We start from the raw sequence: 16,547 nt of genomic DNA, 5'->3' as shown, positions 1-16,547 counted from the left end.
TTCATAGACAGAAAGTGATCCATGTTTCGGCTGACGCATCGTCCCCCCATTGAAAGAATATACATGGAATGGCCAAAGATATAATGCAACTCGTGCATGGAAAAAAATCCGCCCAGAATTAAAAATATTCTTTCGAAGTTGCAAAATCTCAATAGCTAAAGATGAATTTGTGAAACGAGTATATTAATATATTATGCCAGCACCATCGATTACTTATTGAAAATTTTAAATGAGACAGTACGATGAATGGTCACGCTCTCTTTAAATCAGTGTAAAAATTAACACCATTTTCCTTGATACGATTGATAATGTCAAATATAATTCTATTTATTCAATAATTAAAGGCGTTTATTCCTCTAATTACACAGAAATGTAATATGGCCGAATTATGTACCTAATGGTCGAATGGTGGTTTTGGTACACCTCATTTTCATCAGCTTTACGAGCTTATGGAGCCTTACGATACATTACGCCCTTCCCTAACCCGATGATATTACAGTTTGAGTTCTTGGTTATATTGTACTAGCAAATCTTCAATTTTTGATGGTGTAAATATGAAATGAAACGGAGTTTTTCTTTTCTGCACATGATTGGCCTAACAGTGACGTTGCATTCTGACCACAGGTAACTGAAATTGTTTTAAGCACCAAACAACCTAGATGAAAACAGATGAAATGTCTTTATGAAGTGTAAATACCGGAAACCTTTACTTTAAATTTCATGAAAGATCGGGAGGTCAAAGATAATAAAGCTCGATCTCTCTGTAATTACTATAAGTTCTGTTTGATTTAAATATTTTAATTATTACATTAATATTGGTTTGTTAGTGATAATGAGTACTCCTGGTTTCTTCTATATATACCACCGAATTATCAGCAACACACTTAAATGGTATAGAGTTTTACGTCCTACTGTTCTACTCATTGAACTAATTATAATAGAAAATTGTTCTGCAATTTACCACATTGAGCAAATTTATGTAAGCTTTACAATCTGGTATGTATAGTAATACTAACATACTATAAGGCTGGTATGTCCTATCAATATTCATGTTCCACTTTATTGGGAATTCTTTGAAATTCTCAACAACCACCATCCTTCTATCAAACTAACCGCAAACGTGAGTGACAAAAGCATAGACTTTCTCGATACCACAGTCTTTAAGGGAGATTCCATAGCAGAAACAAATAAACTGGATATTAAAGTGTATTTCAAAGAAACTGATACTCATCAACTCTTGCACAAGAGCTCCTTTCACCCAAAACATACCTTTTCTGGTATAATTAAGTCACAAGTTTTACGATTTCTTCGAATTTGTACAAGATCTTCTGATTTCAACCAAGCCTGTACGATTGTTTTCTCAAAACTGAAAGAGCGTGGGTACTCTAAACGATTTTTACGAAACATAAAAAATTCCACCTTAGCACAGATAGCAGCTAAAAACAGACTTTATGCCGAAGTACCTCCAGGTTTAAGAAGTGCTCCATGTTTGTCCAGTAGATGCAAAACATGTCCCTTTATATCAGAAACTCATTATTTTGTAAGCAACTCTACGAATAAAAGGTACCCGATCCAGGAACATCTAACATGTGAACATTCGAATGTAATATATTTAATTTCATGCAAGAAATGCCCCAAACAATATGTAGGAGAAACTAAGAATAATTTACGAACTCGCTTTAATGCTCATAGGTCAGACATCAAATGAAAGAAAGACAAGCCTGTTTCTAATCATTTCAACCTCGACGACCATTCAATAGACGATCTCACCCTAATCCCAATTGAGCGTATAGAAATTGATTTGCCCGAAGATGAAACTACCAAATTCCGTCAATCTAGGGAGGCCCATTGGATTGAGACATTGAATACAGCAAGACCTATAGGACTAAATATTCATCATAATGTAGGCATAGCACCCTTTGTTGTCCCGTTTAATACAACCAGCAATCGAGCAAGCAAGATAGTTCATGCCCACTATAAGAGCCTTCAAGAGAAATTCCCCCATGTCTATAAGCAGAAAATGATAGTTGCATATTCAAAAAATAAGAACTTAAATGATAATATTGTTCATAGTAAACTAAAAACAATCAGTACATAACAAATACTATACTTCTCGCCCATCGGGCGAGTTATTTTTTCTAATTTCAGGTCAGAATAAGAACAGAAGAAAACCCAATATCAAGACCCTTAATCCTAATTTCTAAATAAAGTGTCTGCTCCACCCTAGGCCTGTACATTTGGGAGAATCAAACCCTCCCTTCCCCGAAAACTAAAGTTTCAATATAATTATCTTGTTCACTGGGTCTTAGAATATGTATGCAAATGATCTTTATGATAAAATGTTCTGTATGTAACACATTTGATTCAAATGGTCGTATTCTAACGGACAACTTTCTACACATCTGTTCCACAACCTGTAATCTTTACACAACTGAAAATAAAACCAGAAAGTTCCACGTTATTTAGTACATCTATCAGTACAATTGAGATCATGGCTTACAGATAAGATGATGTGTTTAAAATAGCGTCGGTGTGAAACAATGCTGAAGGGGTAATATAAAACAAGTACAACAAGCATGCAGAAGGAATCATTTGAAGTTTGATTTGAAATTGGCCAGAAGTTGAGTGTCATGAAAAAAATAATATGGAAACACGGAAAATCTGCATTTTCTGCTTCTATCCGCCTGAATATAATTTGATTTGAAGGCTATTATGTTGTTCTATTTGTCTCATAGAATCTGATCACAATCAATATATTACTTACCATACACTCAGTAGATTTTGGTCCCCAACAACCACCAGCACAGTTACCATGACAACAACCTTCTGGGCCAGGTCCATAACATCGATAGGGACAGGAGCTGTGACAAACGTTTGGTGGTGCTGGAAAACAGTTCACACATTTAGGTAAATACGCAGATGAGGATTGCAATTCCTGACTGTGTGGTGTTTGATTTGATATATCAAATTTGATATAAACGAGAATGCTTAAGCGAGTATAAACGTTACAGACGTATGTACAGTCGGACCCGGTTCTTTAATCTGACTGGAAAGACAATGATACTGATAATTAAGATTGCTTTGAAATTGTTAAGTAGATAACAAAGACACTACTTAAAGGATCACCCACCAGGTCGAGTGTACTTTTACCAAAGAGTGGAATCCTGACTGAAAAGAACCAGCCAACCCATCAATTGATAGTTATAATAACTTACCTCTCTGACAGAGATTCTCATCGTTTCCCCAGCATCTCGATCTTCCATTGACTTTACATTCTACAGGACATTCAGCACCTTCTCGAACGAAAAAATGTACATGGTAAATACAGTGACATCTGGTATATATAGATCTCAGATGATTTAAATTTTGGGTTATTGCCATCTTGCGTTCATACTGGTACCGGATTCTAATTATTTATATGACACCCTTAAACATATAGTTCACTGACTTTAGAACTAATCTGAACAGCTATTTAATACGAGTCAAATCTCATCAGTATAGATTAACACTGCTCAGCAAATACAGGACAAACAATTAAATATTCTATAAATGAAATACTAACATTTTCTATTAAAAGGAGATACAGGATCTGTACCAGGCGCGTCTATTGAGTCAGAACCACGCCCACTTATTGCTTGCCAATTGATGGTGTCAATGTAACACAATCTGGGATTTTGAGTGAACAAGATATCACCACCGGAAATTTCTGGCAAATAGAAAAAGAATATTGTAAATAATTGTGTAATGTTTGTAAGACATATTAAGACTATTTTTGATAAATATTCACTGATTTATACCACCTAAAAAAAACTACCCTTAAATGTAATTTTTATGTATTGTAACCCTGGAAAAATTTGGCTGATTTGGCAATGGATGTTCCTTAGTTTGAAGTTCGTCCTGCACCAAACACCCTTTCTCGTGACCTGTATTACTTACCTTTTAATTGTGGGAAATGTAGTTCAATTAAACCCAATTTAGGATAATTAGATTTATAATTCAGCGCGACCGCTAAACTATACTCTTTACCACGCAACCTCATGGTATTGTTACCACGTATGATTTGTAAACTAGGAAACCGCAACACATTCACTCCAGTATTTAATGCAATCAAAACGTAACCGGTGACGTAACGTATATTATTCAGAAAAGACATGTCGTAGTTGTAGTCGTTGTTAGCTAGATGTGTGATTTCCAAGTTGCCGTTAATATGTGTACATTCTTTATATCGTCGTTTCATACTTCTATAATGTCTAATGTAGGACTGAGAATAGCTTAAACCATTGTTTGTTCCAAAACATTCTGAAAAAAAAATCAAACTTTCACATTAAGTAATAATTAGATAAAAAGAAAATGTAATGAAAAGACTGAAGGGTTCTGAATGAAATAGGTTATGGCAGTAGCGTATGCTCTAAATGCTCAAAATTCTGAAGTACGTGGGTTTTTCGGGGGGCCTCTGGCCTCAAGGGGCCATTGCCCTTCGGCCTAGCTCCTGAGAGACACCTCTCACTTTTGGCCCATCCTCCTGAGAGTACGCTCCTTAGTATTTTTTGCATGATTTGGTTGGTAGTCGATAGCTTTTATAATACTCCTCTATGCATGGTTGTCTTGGATGTCAAAAAGTATGTATTTTGGATCACACGGCTGTCGGTGTGTTGTAGAGTCTACTTTTATATATTAAGGTAGGTTGTCTTGTACTATATCGAACTTTAATAAATAATTGTGCGAGTTTTAATTCAGACTTTCAAAATTTAAAAAATACATAACCTTTGTCTGGCACAACATCATTCAACCCCGCTGACACACAAACAATTATTCCCATTACAAGAACAGTATATTCCAATAACCTCATGATGTAAACTTCTATCCAAGCACTATTTTAACTGAACTTATAGAATTATATTTACTATATATATTTTGAAAAGTGGATTGTGTAGGTCTTCATAACCTTTTGTCCTTTAATATATGCGAATCAATCTGCAATCAAAACTGTTCGATGGTTTCAATAAGTTTAGACTAACTCTAATAATTTTAACCCAACAAATCTGGCCCCACTTTCCTCGGACGTGATATACGAATTGGATAGCGGCATGTTTAGACCTAATTTGTCGGGCTCTAATAACGTGCCAAAAACTTCTCCATCCATTTCTTTTGATCAATATGCAGATTAGATAAATGTATTATCTTGCCTAAACTACCAACATTGGGCAATTAATTGCTCTATAGTGCGTGGTCGATGTTTACTGCAATGTATTACAAAAGGTACCTGTCACGCCCACTTATTGCTTTTTGCATTGGCCATCGCTACTAAATACTTACATAACAGTGGGGGCTCCCAGTGGGGTCAAGCATATTCTGGTGAGATGATTATAATGACTAGGAATCTCGTTATAGAAGAAGATAAAGACATGTGGTGGTTGAAGATGATAATAATGACGTTGGTACGTAGGCGATGCTTACTAATGGTATTAGTATTGCTTTTTCATTGGTAATTGATATTTAACGATTTTGTATTGAAGGTACATTCATAAACAGAGCAATGGCGCTCCCAGAGTACCTATCTGTACTTGAAGATTATGATGATGACTGCGATACAAGTTAAAGTTATGATGACAATAAGACTATTTGGTCGAGTAGTAGATAAAGTGGTAGATAAAGATGATAATAATGAGACAAGTTGTATTCGATAGTGATGATGATGATGATGACAATGATGATTCCAACTGTAGTCGAAGATGATAATGATGTGGATGAAGTTGTAATTTAAATCAATGTGAAATGTTTGGAGACGAAGAGAGACAACTTCCTGTAGAAACTCATTAATCAACCGAGTTTTCATCGCACTTAAATTACAATTATCTATTATCTAGTGGGAAAGGGGGTATATATGGAACGGCACTATCATTAAAGTGTATTTCATGAAGAGATAAAAAGGTAAAAGAAAAAATACAAAAAAGCAAATCTTTGCCATATTCTGACATCGTTCTATTTAAGAGCTGTCCATCGATTTGTTTCGCCGTAAAAACATTATGCAGTAAAATATTCGTGCACCATGTATCACAATCAGAAAAAGAGAGAACGACTCGAGTCCCAAAAAACAATTTTAACCTTATTGCCCTAAAGTCTTCGCATTTCACCCAGGTATTTTACAATTCAAAGACACTGTTTTATGTAGGCCTATCTCTTTTGATAAAATGTATATGATTCGAGAGGGAATTTGAACCTTTTGTGTTCCTGAAAACTTCAATCGACAGGGTTTCTTCGTAGATTGTATTCTGTTTATATCTCTTGATTCCATGACTAAAGAAAGTGTAGGTTTCTCCCTTATCAGTCCTTAACATTCCGGAACCACCTACTCTACCTAGTGTCTCAAGAAAACATGTTAAAAGTATTTCACTGTCCGTCAATATTTTACTTTATTAAAATAACTCTTTTCAAAATATCATATTGATTTTTGGAGAAATTCCAGTTGAGATGTTGACACACCTACACTTGTTTTGGGAAGACAACAGTTCAACAGTCAGTGTATACGAACTCAGTTGAAGACCACAACTACAACCAATAAAGGACATGCTTACCTAAAAGTTAGACCGAAACATCTGGCTGTATTCGATCCTGATAGCTTTTTGGAAAGTTATCAACTTGTGTGAGAACAGAAACATTGGGTCCTGTCAATGTCAAAATACCCACCAGAGGCTGGAATAGAGGCAGCAGATGTTTCGGACTAACCATATTGCGTTAACACTGTCAGGATGAGCTTCACACAAACGTTCCTGAGAGATGTCATGATTGTCCGGATTGTGATACAATATTTATTACATTGGAGCTCAGTATCCTTTATGCATTTCATAGCCTTCATTTTGATCAGTTTACATATTCATAATTATACATGTGTAGCCTCCAAATTTTGTAAAAAGTTTGCTTCTCTTGCAGGCCTGGGCTATTTTTAACTATAAATTGTTTGAGTTTTTCTTATTAATATCCTAGTATAGATGCTTCTATTGCAGTTACGGTATTCTGTTGTTTGTATAAATATATTCCTGTAACTGCCTCTTACTGTTGGACCTTGACGGTGACAGATGTTAATCATTGTTGAAATATAATCAGTAAAATTAGAGAGTAAGACTGAAAACTCTCATGAACTAACTGACAGTACAAAATACTTGGTTCCTGCAACTACAGTCTGATAAGAAAATCTATAACCTCTCTTGAGATGTCTTGTCATCAATCAAAATACCAATGGCTTCTTCCAGTTTAATGTGGACAGAGCGTTGGTGTTAAACTATAAGCCAAAATGTTGAACGAAAGCGTCCTTTTCGTTTGCTCGGGCGGTGAGACTAAAAAGCACTGCTCTAGAACTTTTTGCTTTTGTCTAAGCGCTACTGTCGCGCGAAGTGCCTATGAACTGCTTCAAAGTTAGATTGTAATAAAACATGTAATGGGCAAAATTCAAGAATGAACGTAGGCCTATCACAAATAGCCAAATCCGAGTAGCCAACAATAGGAATCTATACACAAGTTTATTATTTTGTGGTTGACACACTAGCGATTATAACTAGAAAAGAACCAACACTTGGGCACAATTTGGTTGTTTAGAAAAGTTAGGTGTTGAGTTTTATGTGTATTTCAAGCCCCTGGGGTCCAATTAGTAGCAAAATATCTAACACTTGGGCAAATTTGGGTTATTTAGCAAAGTTAGGTCTTTGGCAGTTTCGACCAATGTGGCCTATAGAGCGGAAAATCGCCCACATTTCCTACCTTTATTCCTCACCTATGGCAGATAATTGAGTTCTGTTTTTTCTCAGATGCCTAGATAGCCAATGTGCATATGGCCAGCAAATTTTAGCTTTGTAAGTTTTTAACATAAAATTTATTTTGATATGCGAGCGTTTATTGCAGTAGTTGCTTTTTCTGTAACTGTTTTTTACGTTGGTTTTGTGTGTTTTTCGAAGACCCTGGGGTCTAATTAGTAGGAAAAGTCCCAACACTTGGGCAAAATTGGGTTATTTTGCAAAGTTAGATGTTCGGCATTTTCGGACTATATGGCCTATAACGCGGAAAGTCGCCCACATATCCTACCCTTATTCCGAATCTATGGCAGATAATTCAGTTCTGTGTTTTGTCAATTGCCCAGATAGCCAATGGGGATATGGCCTGCAAATTTCAGTGTCGTTGCTTTATAACTTGAGAAGATAAAAACTTATTGTTTTTGTGCAGTTGTCCCCTATACTACACATTTTCTTTTTTTTAGTGATCGTTTTTAATTTGGTTTTATGTTTCCCTTTGGGTTGAATTAGGAGGAAAAGACCAAATACTTGACCAAAATTGGGTCATTTAGCAAAGTTAGATATTTGCATAGACCTATATTAGTTCTATTTATAACTCTATGGGTAGTGTCATTTTCGGTCTGTAAAATACCTTTACAGAGGTAAATCAGTAATGGTTTCACTTCCAGACTACAGTAATTTCCTGTTTGATTTTGCCATTGGAAAATGACTGGACTTGTTAACCTGACCTATCCATGCTCAACAAAAGAATTTGTTTTCAATTAATTCATACATTTGTCGAATTGTATTACCATAAACCAACTGGGTAGACTAATAAGTGGCATTTAGTCTAGAGCTCTAATCTGTACCTGGATAGTTCAAAGTCTTTTTAATTAGCTATTGAGTCTAATATTCAGCGAATAAAATTGTGGTGAAATCATTTTATACATAAACCATTAATTCAAAACATTGGATGCTCAGAAATAAATAGGTAGATTAAAAATTATTTCATCATAGATACAAGAATTCCCCTGTTTGAAAATTGAAAATATCAATAAATAAGATGCTTTTCCATTACAACATTGCCATTTCATTTAATAAAACTTGTTTCTTGTCACAGTAGGCACATATTCAGGTGGTTAACAAAGTGAAAAACTTTCATTAGCTCATTCATACAATACAAGAAACAAACACTTTAAAATCAGAATCAATATGAAGACTAAGAAAGAACATTCAATATATATTTTCCATACTCATATTAAAGCCAAAAAACACAATTTGAATGCCCATTCATTGAAATTCCATGACATTGACAAGTTTATATTTAGACGCTGTCAAGGTCATATATGCCAATGACATTATCACTTAAGATCAAATCAAAATAATTCTACTATTCAGATAAACAGTTTTAAATCCTGGCATATGTATTATCAAATGACAATTCATATTCTATTTGTTACCTTTTCCTTTTTTATGCAACCAGGCAAAAAAATAAACACCACAGAAATAGAACAGAATGTTTATATAGAATATAGGTATACTTGTCTTGCAGCAGATAGTTCAGACAAGATATTATTATCATATAAAAAGAGTTACAAAATTCACATTCTTGTTTAGTTTTGAGAAGTAACAGGATAAGGTTATGATGATGTCACAACATGCTTACCCTTAAGTGTTATGGATACAATCCATCTGAATGTGCCTCAAGGTATTTTTACCACATTGACAAATTGGTCTGTAGATAAAGTTTGTTTTAAAAGCTAAAATACAACTTAAAATTTTGTTGACAATATTATGAGCTATGTAGCGTATCGTTTTGTCCATTGTCGAGCTAATTTATCATGTTCTTCTCGACTGGTTGTATATTGCTGAGCGATACTGCCTACTAGAGGGTCATTAGGATTACAATCTGTTAATAATGAACACACTGATAATAACACTTTAGATATAGTTAAGGCTGGACTCCAGTTATCTTTTAGTATATCTAAACATATAATACCATGACTATTTATATTACAATGATATATTCTAGTTCTAAACACAACCTGAAATATAGAATTCATTGATTATTAATGGCATAAACAATCACCAACTTCTTCTCTTTAAAATCAATAGTCATAATCAACCTCCAATCTGATTCATTGAAGACAATCTGATTAATATAATCTAGATGTTTTGTTTTATGGATTTTTTTTTGTCCATGACCTGACGTTATGTCATGCTCTTAAAATAATACACCAATCAATTGCTGTTTAATCAAAGATTCAATGATACAGTGGTTTCAAGGTCAATTTTGTTACTAGTATCGGGTGATAACATAATTGGTAAGATCATAGTGATATATTATAAACAGTTGGCTTACCTTTGGTGGTTTAAATGGATATTCTGGTGAAAAGAAAATGTCTAAAAAGAAAACACCTCCTTCATAAACTGATCCTTTAGGACCTAATATAGTTGATGCCCATTCATACAGATTGTCTCCTTTAGGCCCAGCACTGAAACGCAACAGATTGCAATAATGAATAAATTATCCTTCGTTAGATCATAGATGGCAAGTGGAAACATGAAAAGGAACCTCAAGATTCAGAATATTTTCCCTGATAAAGAGTTGGTTTGTATATGAGCACCTTCTTAACCATTCCCTAAATGTAACCAGTACTTACCTGCAATTTGGAGGTGGATCAAGTGTTATTTCTGCTAGTTCTCGTTGAAGTCTATAATATAAAAACAATAAAATTACAGATGAAAATTACTGGCTCAATCAGTGTTATACAATTTTTTATTCTCAAATGTTGTAAACCACCAAAAAACTAAACTTGTGCCCCTGTCCTGGCATTTAAAGATGGGTTCCCTTATTTTCATTCATGAGAATGAAAATGCTAATACTTATAGAAAATAGAAAGTAGAGTTGCTCTAATGACTTAGATAAAGACCAGTTTGTCTCACATGTCCATAATTAATTCATAATTAGCTAAACTAGAAGAGAATTAAAAGCACTGACCAATCAAGAAAGGTCAAAGTCTTTTTTTATTCATCCAGACTGTACATACATGGACATTTATGATTGGTTAAAACTTGTAATTATATGCAATAAGAACATAACGATATGACTAAGAATACATGATAATTAGAAACACCAATTACTCAAATAGTTTGCTTTATTTGACACTGAAAAATAAGGAAACTCATCTTTAATTGGGCATTTATTCCTTCATTTCATATTGTTGGTACTGCCATTCTTCCTTGGCAAATATATATACCGGTAAATTGTACATTTGATTTTCTCTAAATTTGATTCACAGTCACAATGAAACTTTTAAGATCCATTATTTTGTTGATTACATACTTGTCACATGCAAAGACATGCTTTATTTAAATAAATATGTAAATAAATTTTAATTCTAGCTTATTGACAATAAGTTGTTGTAAAGCTACCTTCTAGCACTGGTACTAAGTGGCTTGGTTGATTTGGTTGGAGTTTTAGATTGTTCTTTATTAGTATTAGATGAGCTAGGTTCAGTGGATTGGTTTGAGTTGTTGGAGTCTGAAGGTGTAGGCTGTGCAGTTGACATCACTATTGTGTTTCGTTCACTGAAATATATTACAAATTCTCTAACATAAACAATGTATGAAAATTTTTGTAATAAAATATGTGATTTTTCAGGACTATGCATTGACACTGTGGTTGAGCAGTCATAGTATTTATGAAATTAGTCTCAATCACTTTTTCAGGGGGAAATCTATATTGATAATAGGCTTAATGCTGCAATGGGAAATACCCCTTATGACCAATGAGGCAAATTAAACTTACCTTGAATGATAAAAAAATTACGCATGTTTTCGGTTATATGTCAGGAAAATGGCCAAAAACCAGGAAATTGACTTTATGAGAGGAAAGATTGAGATAATTATGTCAATAAGAAAACCTCAGTGATGATATAAGATTGGGCATTATAACACTTTTTTGCATTATAGAAACATAATCACCTTCATTTACTGTTCATTCTTTTTTAGACTGTACCGTTAGTCTGAAGCATCCGGCTATTCTTTTCTCCTCCCTCCTTTTCAAGGCTTATTATTTCCATCTTAATTTTTTTTTACATATTATCAGGAATTTCTATAAATAGTCAATCAAAACTAGGTAATGACTGCCAAATTTCCATATTGATAAGCTGTCTCATTTTAAGTCTCGATTCTCATTGTACAAATGAAGTTGTCTCAAAATAATAGAGGAGTAAGTACAACTGATAAGATATAGGTCAACTATGACGAGTTGGGTTATTTTATTTAGATCTAGGTCAAATAGGTCTTAAAATTCTTCTTAAAACAGAGCATAAAAACATTCCAAATTTCGAATTAAGAACTGTCAGTGTTACAATAATGAAAATAAAAACTGAATGAGTAGACGTATTAGGTGTCCGTAAACAGAGGACGTAGCCGACCACTTTGGTGTCTGTAAATATCGGACATTGCCGATCGTATCGCATCAAATAATACAGTTGCATCAAATGTAGTTACATGATTGTGTAATATTATCGGTGTAGTTAACCGGAAATAAACAAAACTGGCACTGACCTGTCAAATTGAATCGATGATTTTTTTTTCCAGGTTAAGTCCAATTCTAAGTCATTGTATTCATGCAATCAATTTATTTTCAATTATCACGTATAGCAACAAACTGACCAATCACAAAATACACTTGTATACACCAATAATACATTACAAGACCATAACTTCATAGCTTCAATACATCGCATCATACAGTTGCAGGCCTAATTTGAATTGCATTTTCTAATAAATTAAGCAAGAAAGATATTATGTTTACTTTAAAAAAAAGTATGATTATAATAGGTGATGTCATTTGAATTATTAGTCAAATAAAAAATAAAGGGCCCAAAAAGGATATGGAAAGAATATAACATTTTCTTAAGCCTGGCTAGATATTCCTTTGTGAGCTCATCAGCACTGGTATCTTCACATTAGAAGAATTAGACACTGTTGAAATCATATTCCATTGAGGCTTAATCATCTCCATTGAGGTTTTATCATCTCCATTGAGGTATAATCATCTCCATTGAGGTATAATTATCTCCATTGAGGCTACCTAGATCATTGTTCATTTAGCAATAGCGATAGGGTCTGCCATTTCGTAAGAGATCTGACTCTTGACTCGATAAACTATGAAAATCTCAAAGCTGTATCAGAATTTTTTTAATGATAAAAATCACTCTTTCCCTCCATGAATTTAATTGATGGAAAGGTAGTCTTTCTTCCAATCAAAATTATCTACAAAAGTTAAAGTTCTCGTCTACAATATTTCCGAGTAAATTAGAATAATTTCAATAAACTAATTAAGATTATAGGGGACTAAATAAACAATCTGACTAATTATAACCTGTTTTGCAAAAAGTAGGTTACGTTACTGTTGATACATAGTATCACAGCACGATCTCGTGCTGACTGGGGTAAAATGCTTAAATATACATAGCAGACGATGTATCTGATGAAATCATTTGATTTCGGATCAAAATGATATAGATCTAGGCCTATTCTCAGGGCGAAATCATATTCCAACTATTCTTCCATCAGTAGATCTAAACGAAAAACTGATATTGTACTTGTCTTAAACTTACCGATTAAAAAAACGTCAATCACGACTTACGTAGGCAGACTCCTGTTCAATAGCGTGGATATGGTTCTTGCTTGGTAAACCTAGACCCCAGGGACGAGAGAAATTGATTCATCAACATTGAGGCTAAAAAAATTTACCAATAAAATCTTTTAGAATAATATTGGTCTTCTATCTGAAAGATACTTTTATAACGGGTTTTGCAGTTAATTTGTGAGACGTTGTCAGCATTTTAGTGACACCCTTTGTAAAAGAACAGCGTTATGGAATTTACGGACTTATCTTAGAATATAGACAGATTATGTAAAAGAAACTAATAGCAAATCCGTAACTTTAAGAAAAGTTTTGACACGTGACTAGTTTCAGCCAATCAAACTTCATAAAAGACCTGTCATGGCGGCAAAGGGATGACAAGTTTTTTCTGTGCTATCAGTAAAGTAGAAACATGAAAATAACTTTTAACAAAAGTTGAAATTGTTTGCTGTCAATATGAAGCTTGGAGGTTTAATGCTCCAGCAGTTAGAGGACCAGGTATGAAATTTAGAATTATCCAAATGGGACTCTATAATTGCGTGAGCTTGTCAGATGTTCATTCAAGTCAAGTGTATTTTCAAGACCATGCCAAGTTTCAATTTCTCATTCCTTATCCTTATGTTCTCACTACCCACTATCATGTGAAATGCTCCATCAAGACCACACAATTGTGTTATATTCAGCACAATAGAAGTATATTTTTGATGTCAAATAATTTGTAACTTTAACATATGAAAGAATGTGAAGATTGCTCTTTGCTAGAATTGCATTTATTCTGTTTTAAGCAAATCACGTACTCAATAACATTGACAGTGAATTTAACCAACTCCTAAAATTCATTTAGATTGGTTGCTTAAATCAAGTCCTATCATGCAAATTTCTTTTTATAGAGAAATGTTCACCAACTTGGCATATCTTCTAACCATGTTTGCAATGATGATGAGTTTAACTTATTAGTTATCTGTCACCTTTCATTGGGTGAAACATTAATCAGGTGAAACATCACATGTTATGAACCATGGCTATATATCATTTTCATCATAACATAAATAGTTGGTACTTTAAAGATAATTGACATAATGGCAGTACATCAAGCTTTTCTATCCGTATTAATGGCAAAACCAACCAACCAACAGCCTAATCCCAACAGACCATCAACCCGCTTAACTATCCCATTCATCGGAAAGGCATCATACCAAATCAAGAAGATCATGAAAAAGTCAGTCGGCATTGAAACAGTGTTCTCTGGCAACTCAACGCTTAAAGATTTGCTCAGAGCCAGTGGTAAATTGAATCCCTCCAACAACCAAGAACCTAAGGGATGTGTCTACCAAGTTGAGTGCTCCTGTGGAAGTTCTTATATAGGGGAAACAAAGAGACCCCTTGATGTTCGACTCAAAGACCATCAAGAAAAGCCCGGCAATGAAGGAACATCTGTTGAGGCTGAACATCTTGCTATGGGAAGGAAAACAGGACATAAAGTCAACTTTGACAATACCAACATACTGACAATCAATAAGCACATAGATAAAACCAGGAGACTTCATAAAGCTATCCACATCAGATGATATCAGCCTGACCTTAACAGAGATGAAGGTGTTCGTTTATCGCATGCATATGATAAACTTATCAACTTGTAATTATTCATATTCATAAATGTATTTAATAAACAATTTCCAACTTTAAGCATAGTTATATGAACAATGTAGTTTCTATTAATAAAAGACTCCAATACTAGCAATAGTTGCTTATTTAATCTTTTTTAATTCATTTACTTTATTTCAATTATTTTACTTAATCAGCCTGTATGTTATTTTAAGAATTATGTACCTCTTATTGTACCTGTTAAAATTTAATGTAATGTATCAATAAACCATTTATCTCTTGTGTGTTCTTAATAATAAGCATTAATGTATATATAGTTTGCCCATCACTTCTTCTCATTATGTGCCTGAGGACGACGGGGGAAACACGTCGAAACGTTGCATAAAACTTTAACCAGTGATTGTTGTTCCATAAAGCTGTGTCTATATATCGTACTCACAATTGCTAAATGCCATTCAAAGACTTTACAGATTAATTGTTAAACATTCCAAACATCTGAATTCTTGTCTTAAAACATTCAATCAAACAAACAATAAATATCTTTCAGATATAAAGTTACATGTTGGAAAAGTTTGGATGTTTTCAATTTGATTAAAATTTCTACATTATATAATGATAATTACCATAATATCACAATAGTGTGAAACTCTGAGCAATGACAGTATGTTTTTTTTAGGTTCTGTTTTAAATCCTTTGGCAATATTTGGGTATTTTTAAATGAGGCGATATATATTACTCAGCCATATGTAAATCTGCATGTGAAATTTATTGAAATCTATAATGATATTCGAAATAAAATTTTTGTTGTGGACAATAGAATGGAGCATCTAATTTGAATAGTAAATATTACATCTTTAAAATTCAATAGCTGATTCACCTTTATAATCAGGTTACGCCACATGTGAAAAGTTTGTTAACAGACTTCTGAGGTACCGGCAGTTGAAATTTAGACAGCATATATCTCAAGACTCAAATTTCAACTTCTTCAGAAGTCTGTTCATTAGAGCCTTGAGATATGTGCTGTTCAGACATGCATTGTGACCAGATTGAATTTTATTAGCATTTTTATTTATATACTTTTGAATTTCTTTTGTCTTCATTTTTGGAAATGTGGACGGTTTCAGAGTAAATGCACTTGTGTGTACGTCGATGAGATCTTGTTTATGTATGAATTTGATGATAATTTGATGTAACTTATTTTGTGGTTTCACCTTGACTTATGAATATTTTTAAGCTTATTTCAATCTTTATTGAAGTTCATTATTAAGTAACCAAAGACTTTATCATTTCTGACAGCTGGTAGTGGACGTATATTGCCTTGCCTGGCAGGCTATCTTTTATATTTGTGTTTTAGTTTAAGTTTGTATTTCATTTTTATATTTTTTTGTTAATGGCTTTTATTGAAATTCATTATCACTCTGTAAATAGTTATGTATTTATTGGGACCTATATTTAAAAGTTAGGATTGGTTTGTTCTGATCTTACTTTTTCTTTTCTGTACCATACATTTATTTTAG

The 16,547-nt window shown here is 33.6% G+C and overlaps 2 protein-coding genes across 2 annotated transcripts; both read right to left on the bottom strand.

Moving 5' to 3' along the window:
- Positions 1–2,329: 2,329 nt before the first annotated feature.
- Positions 2,330–4,882, bottom strand: LOTGIDRAFT_238156 (hypothetical protein; the record flags this gene model as incomplete). The annotated part of the gene is made up of 6 exons (XM_009049281.1): positions 4,765–4,882; positions 3,937–4,299; positions 3,563–3,706; positions 3,216–3,293; positions 2,765–2,883; positions 2,330–2,431 (listed from the first exon to the last, which is right to left on the bottom strand). Exons 1-6 carry the CDS (start codon positions 4,847–4,849, stop codon positions 2,330–2,332), a joined length of 891 nt encoding a protein of 296 aa, XP_009047529.1. The 5' UTR covers positions 4,850–4,882.
- Positions 4,883–8,691: 3,809 nt separating this feature from the next.
- Positions 8,692–11,804, bottom strand: LOTGIDRAFT_200069 (hypothetical protein). Its single transcript, XM_009049280.1, has 5 exons — positions 11,751–11,804; positions 11,199–11,354; positions 10,427–10,477; positions 10,126–10,258; positions 8,692–9,808 (listed from the first exon to the last, which is right to left on the bottom strand). Exons 2-5 carry the CDS (start codon positions 11,333–11,335, stop codon positions 9,563–9,565), a joined length of 567 nt encoding a protein of 188 aa, XP_009047528.1. The 5' UTR covers positions 11,336–11,354; positions 11,751–11,804; the 3' UTR covers positions 8,692–9,562.
- Positions 11,805–16,547: the final 4,743 nt, after the last annotated feature.

The sequence above is a fragment of the Lottia gigantea genome, assembly GCF_000327385.1.
Source record: "Lottia gigantea unplaced genomic scaffold LOTGIsca_133, whole genome shotgun sequence".
NCBI classification, from domain to species: domain Eukaryota; kingdom Metazoa; phylum Mollusca; class Gastropoda; family Lottiidae; genus Lottia; species Lottia gigantea.
This window is presented reverse-complemented; position numbering and strand designations above follow the sequence as displayed.

Coding starts and splice junctions, on each gene's coding strand:
- LOTGIDRAFT_200069 (XM_009049280.1), bottom strand. CDS start 11,335: ATGTCAACTGCACAGCCTACACCTTCAGACTCCAACAACTCAAACCAA. Junction 10,478..11,198: donor CTTAGTACCAGTGCTAGAAG/GTAGCTTTACAA, acceptor TTTATATTATAG/ACTTCAACGAGAACTAGCAG. Junction 10,259..10,426: donor GATCCACCTCCAAATTGCAG/GTAAGTACTGGT, acceptor GTTGCGTTTCAG/TGCTGGGCCTAAAGGAGACA.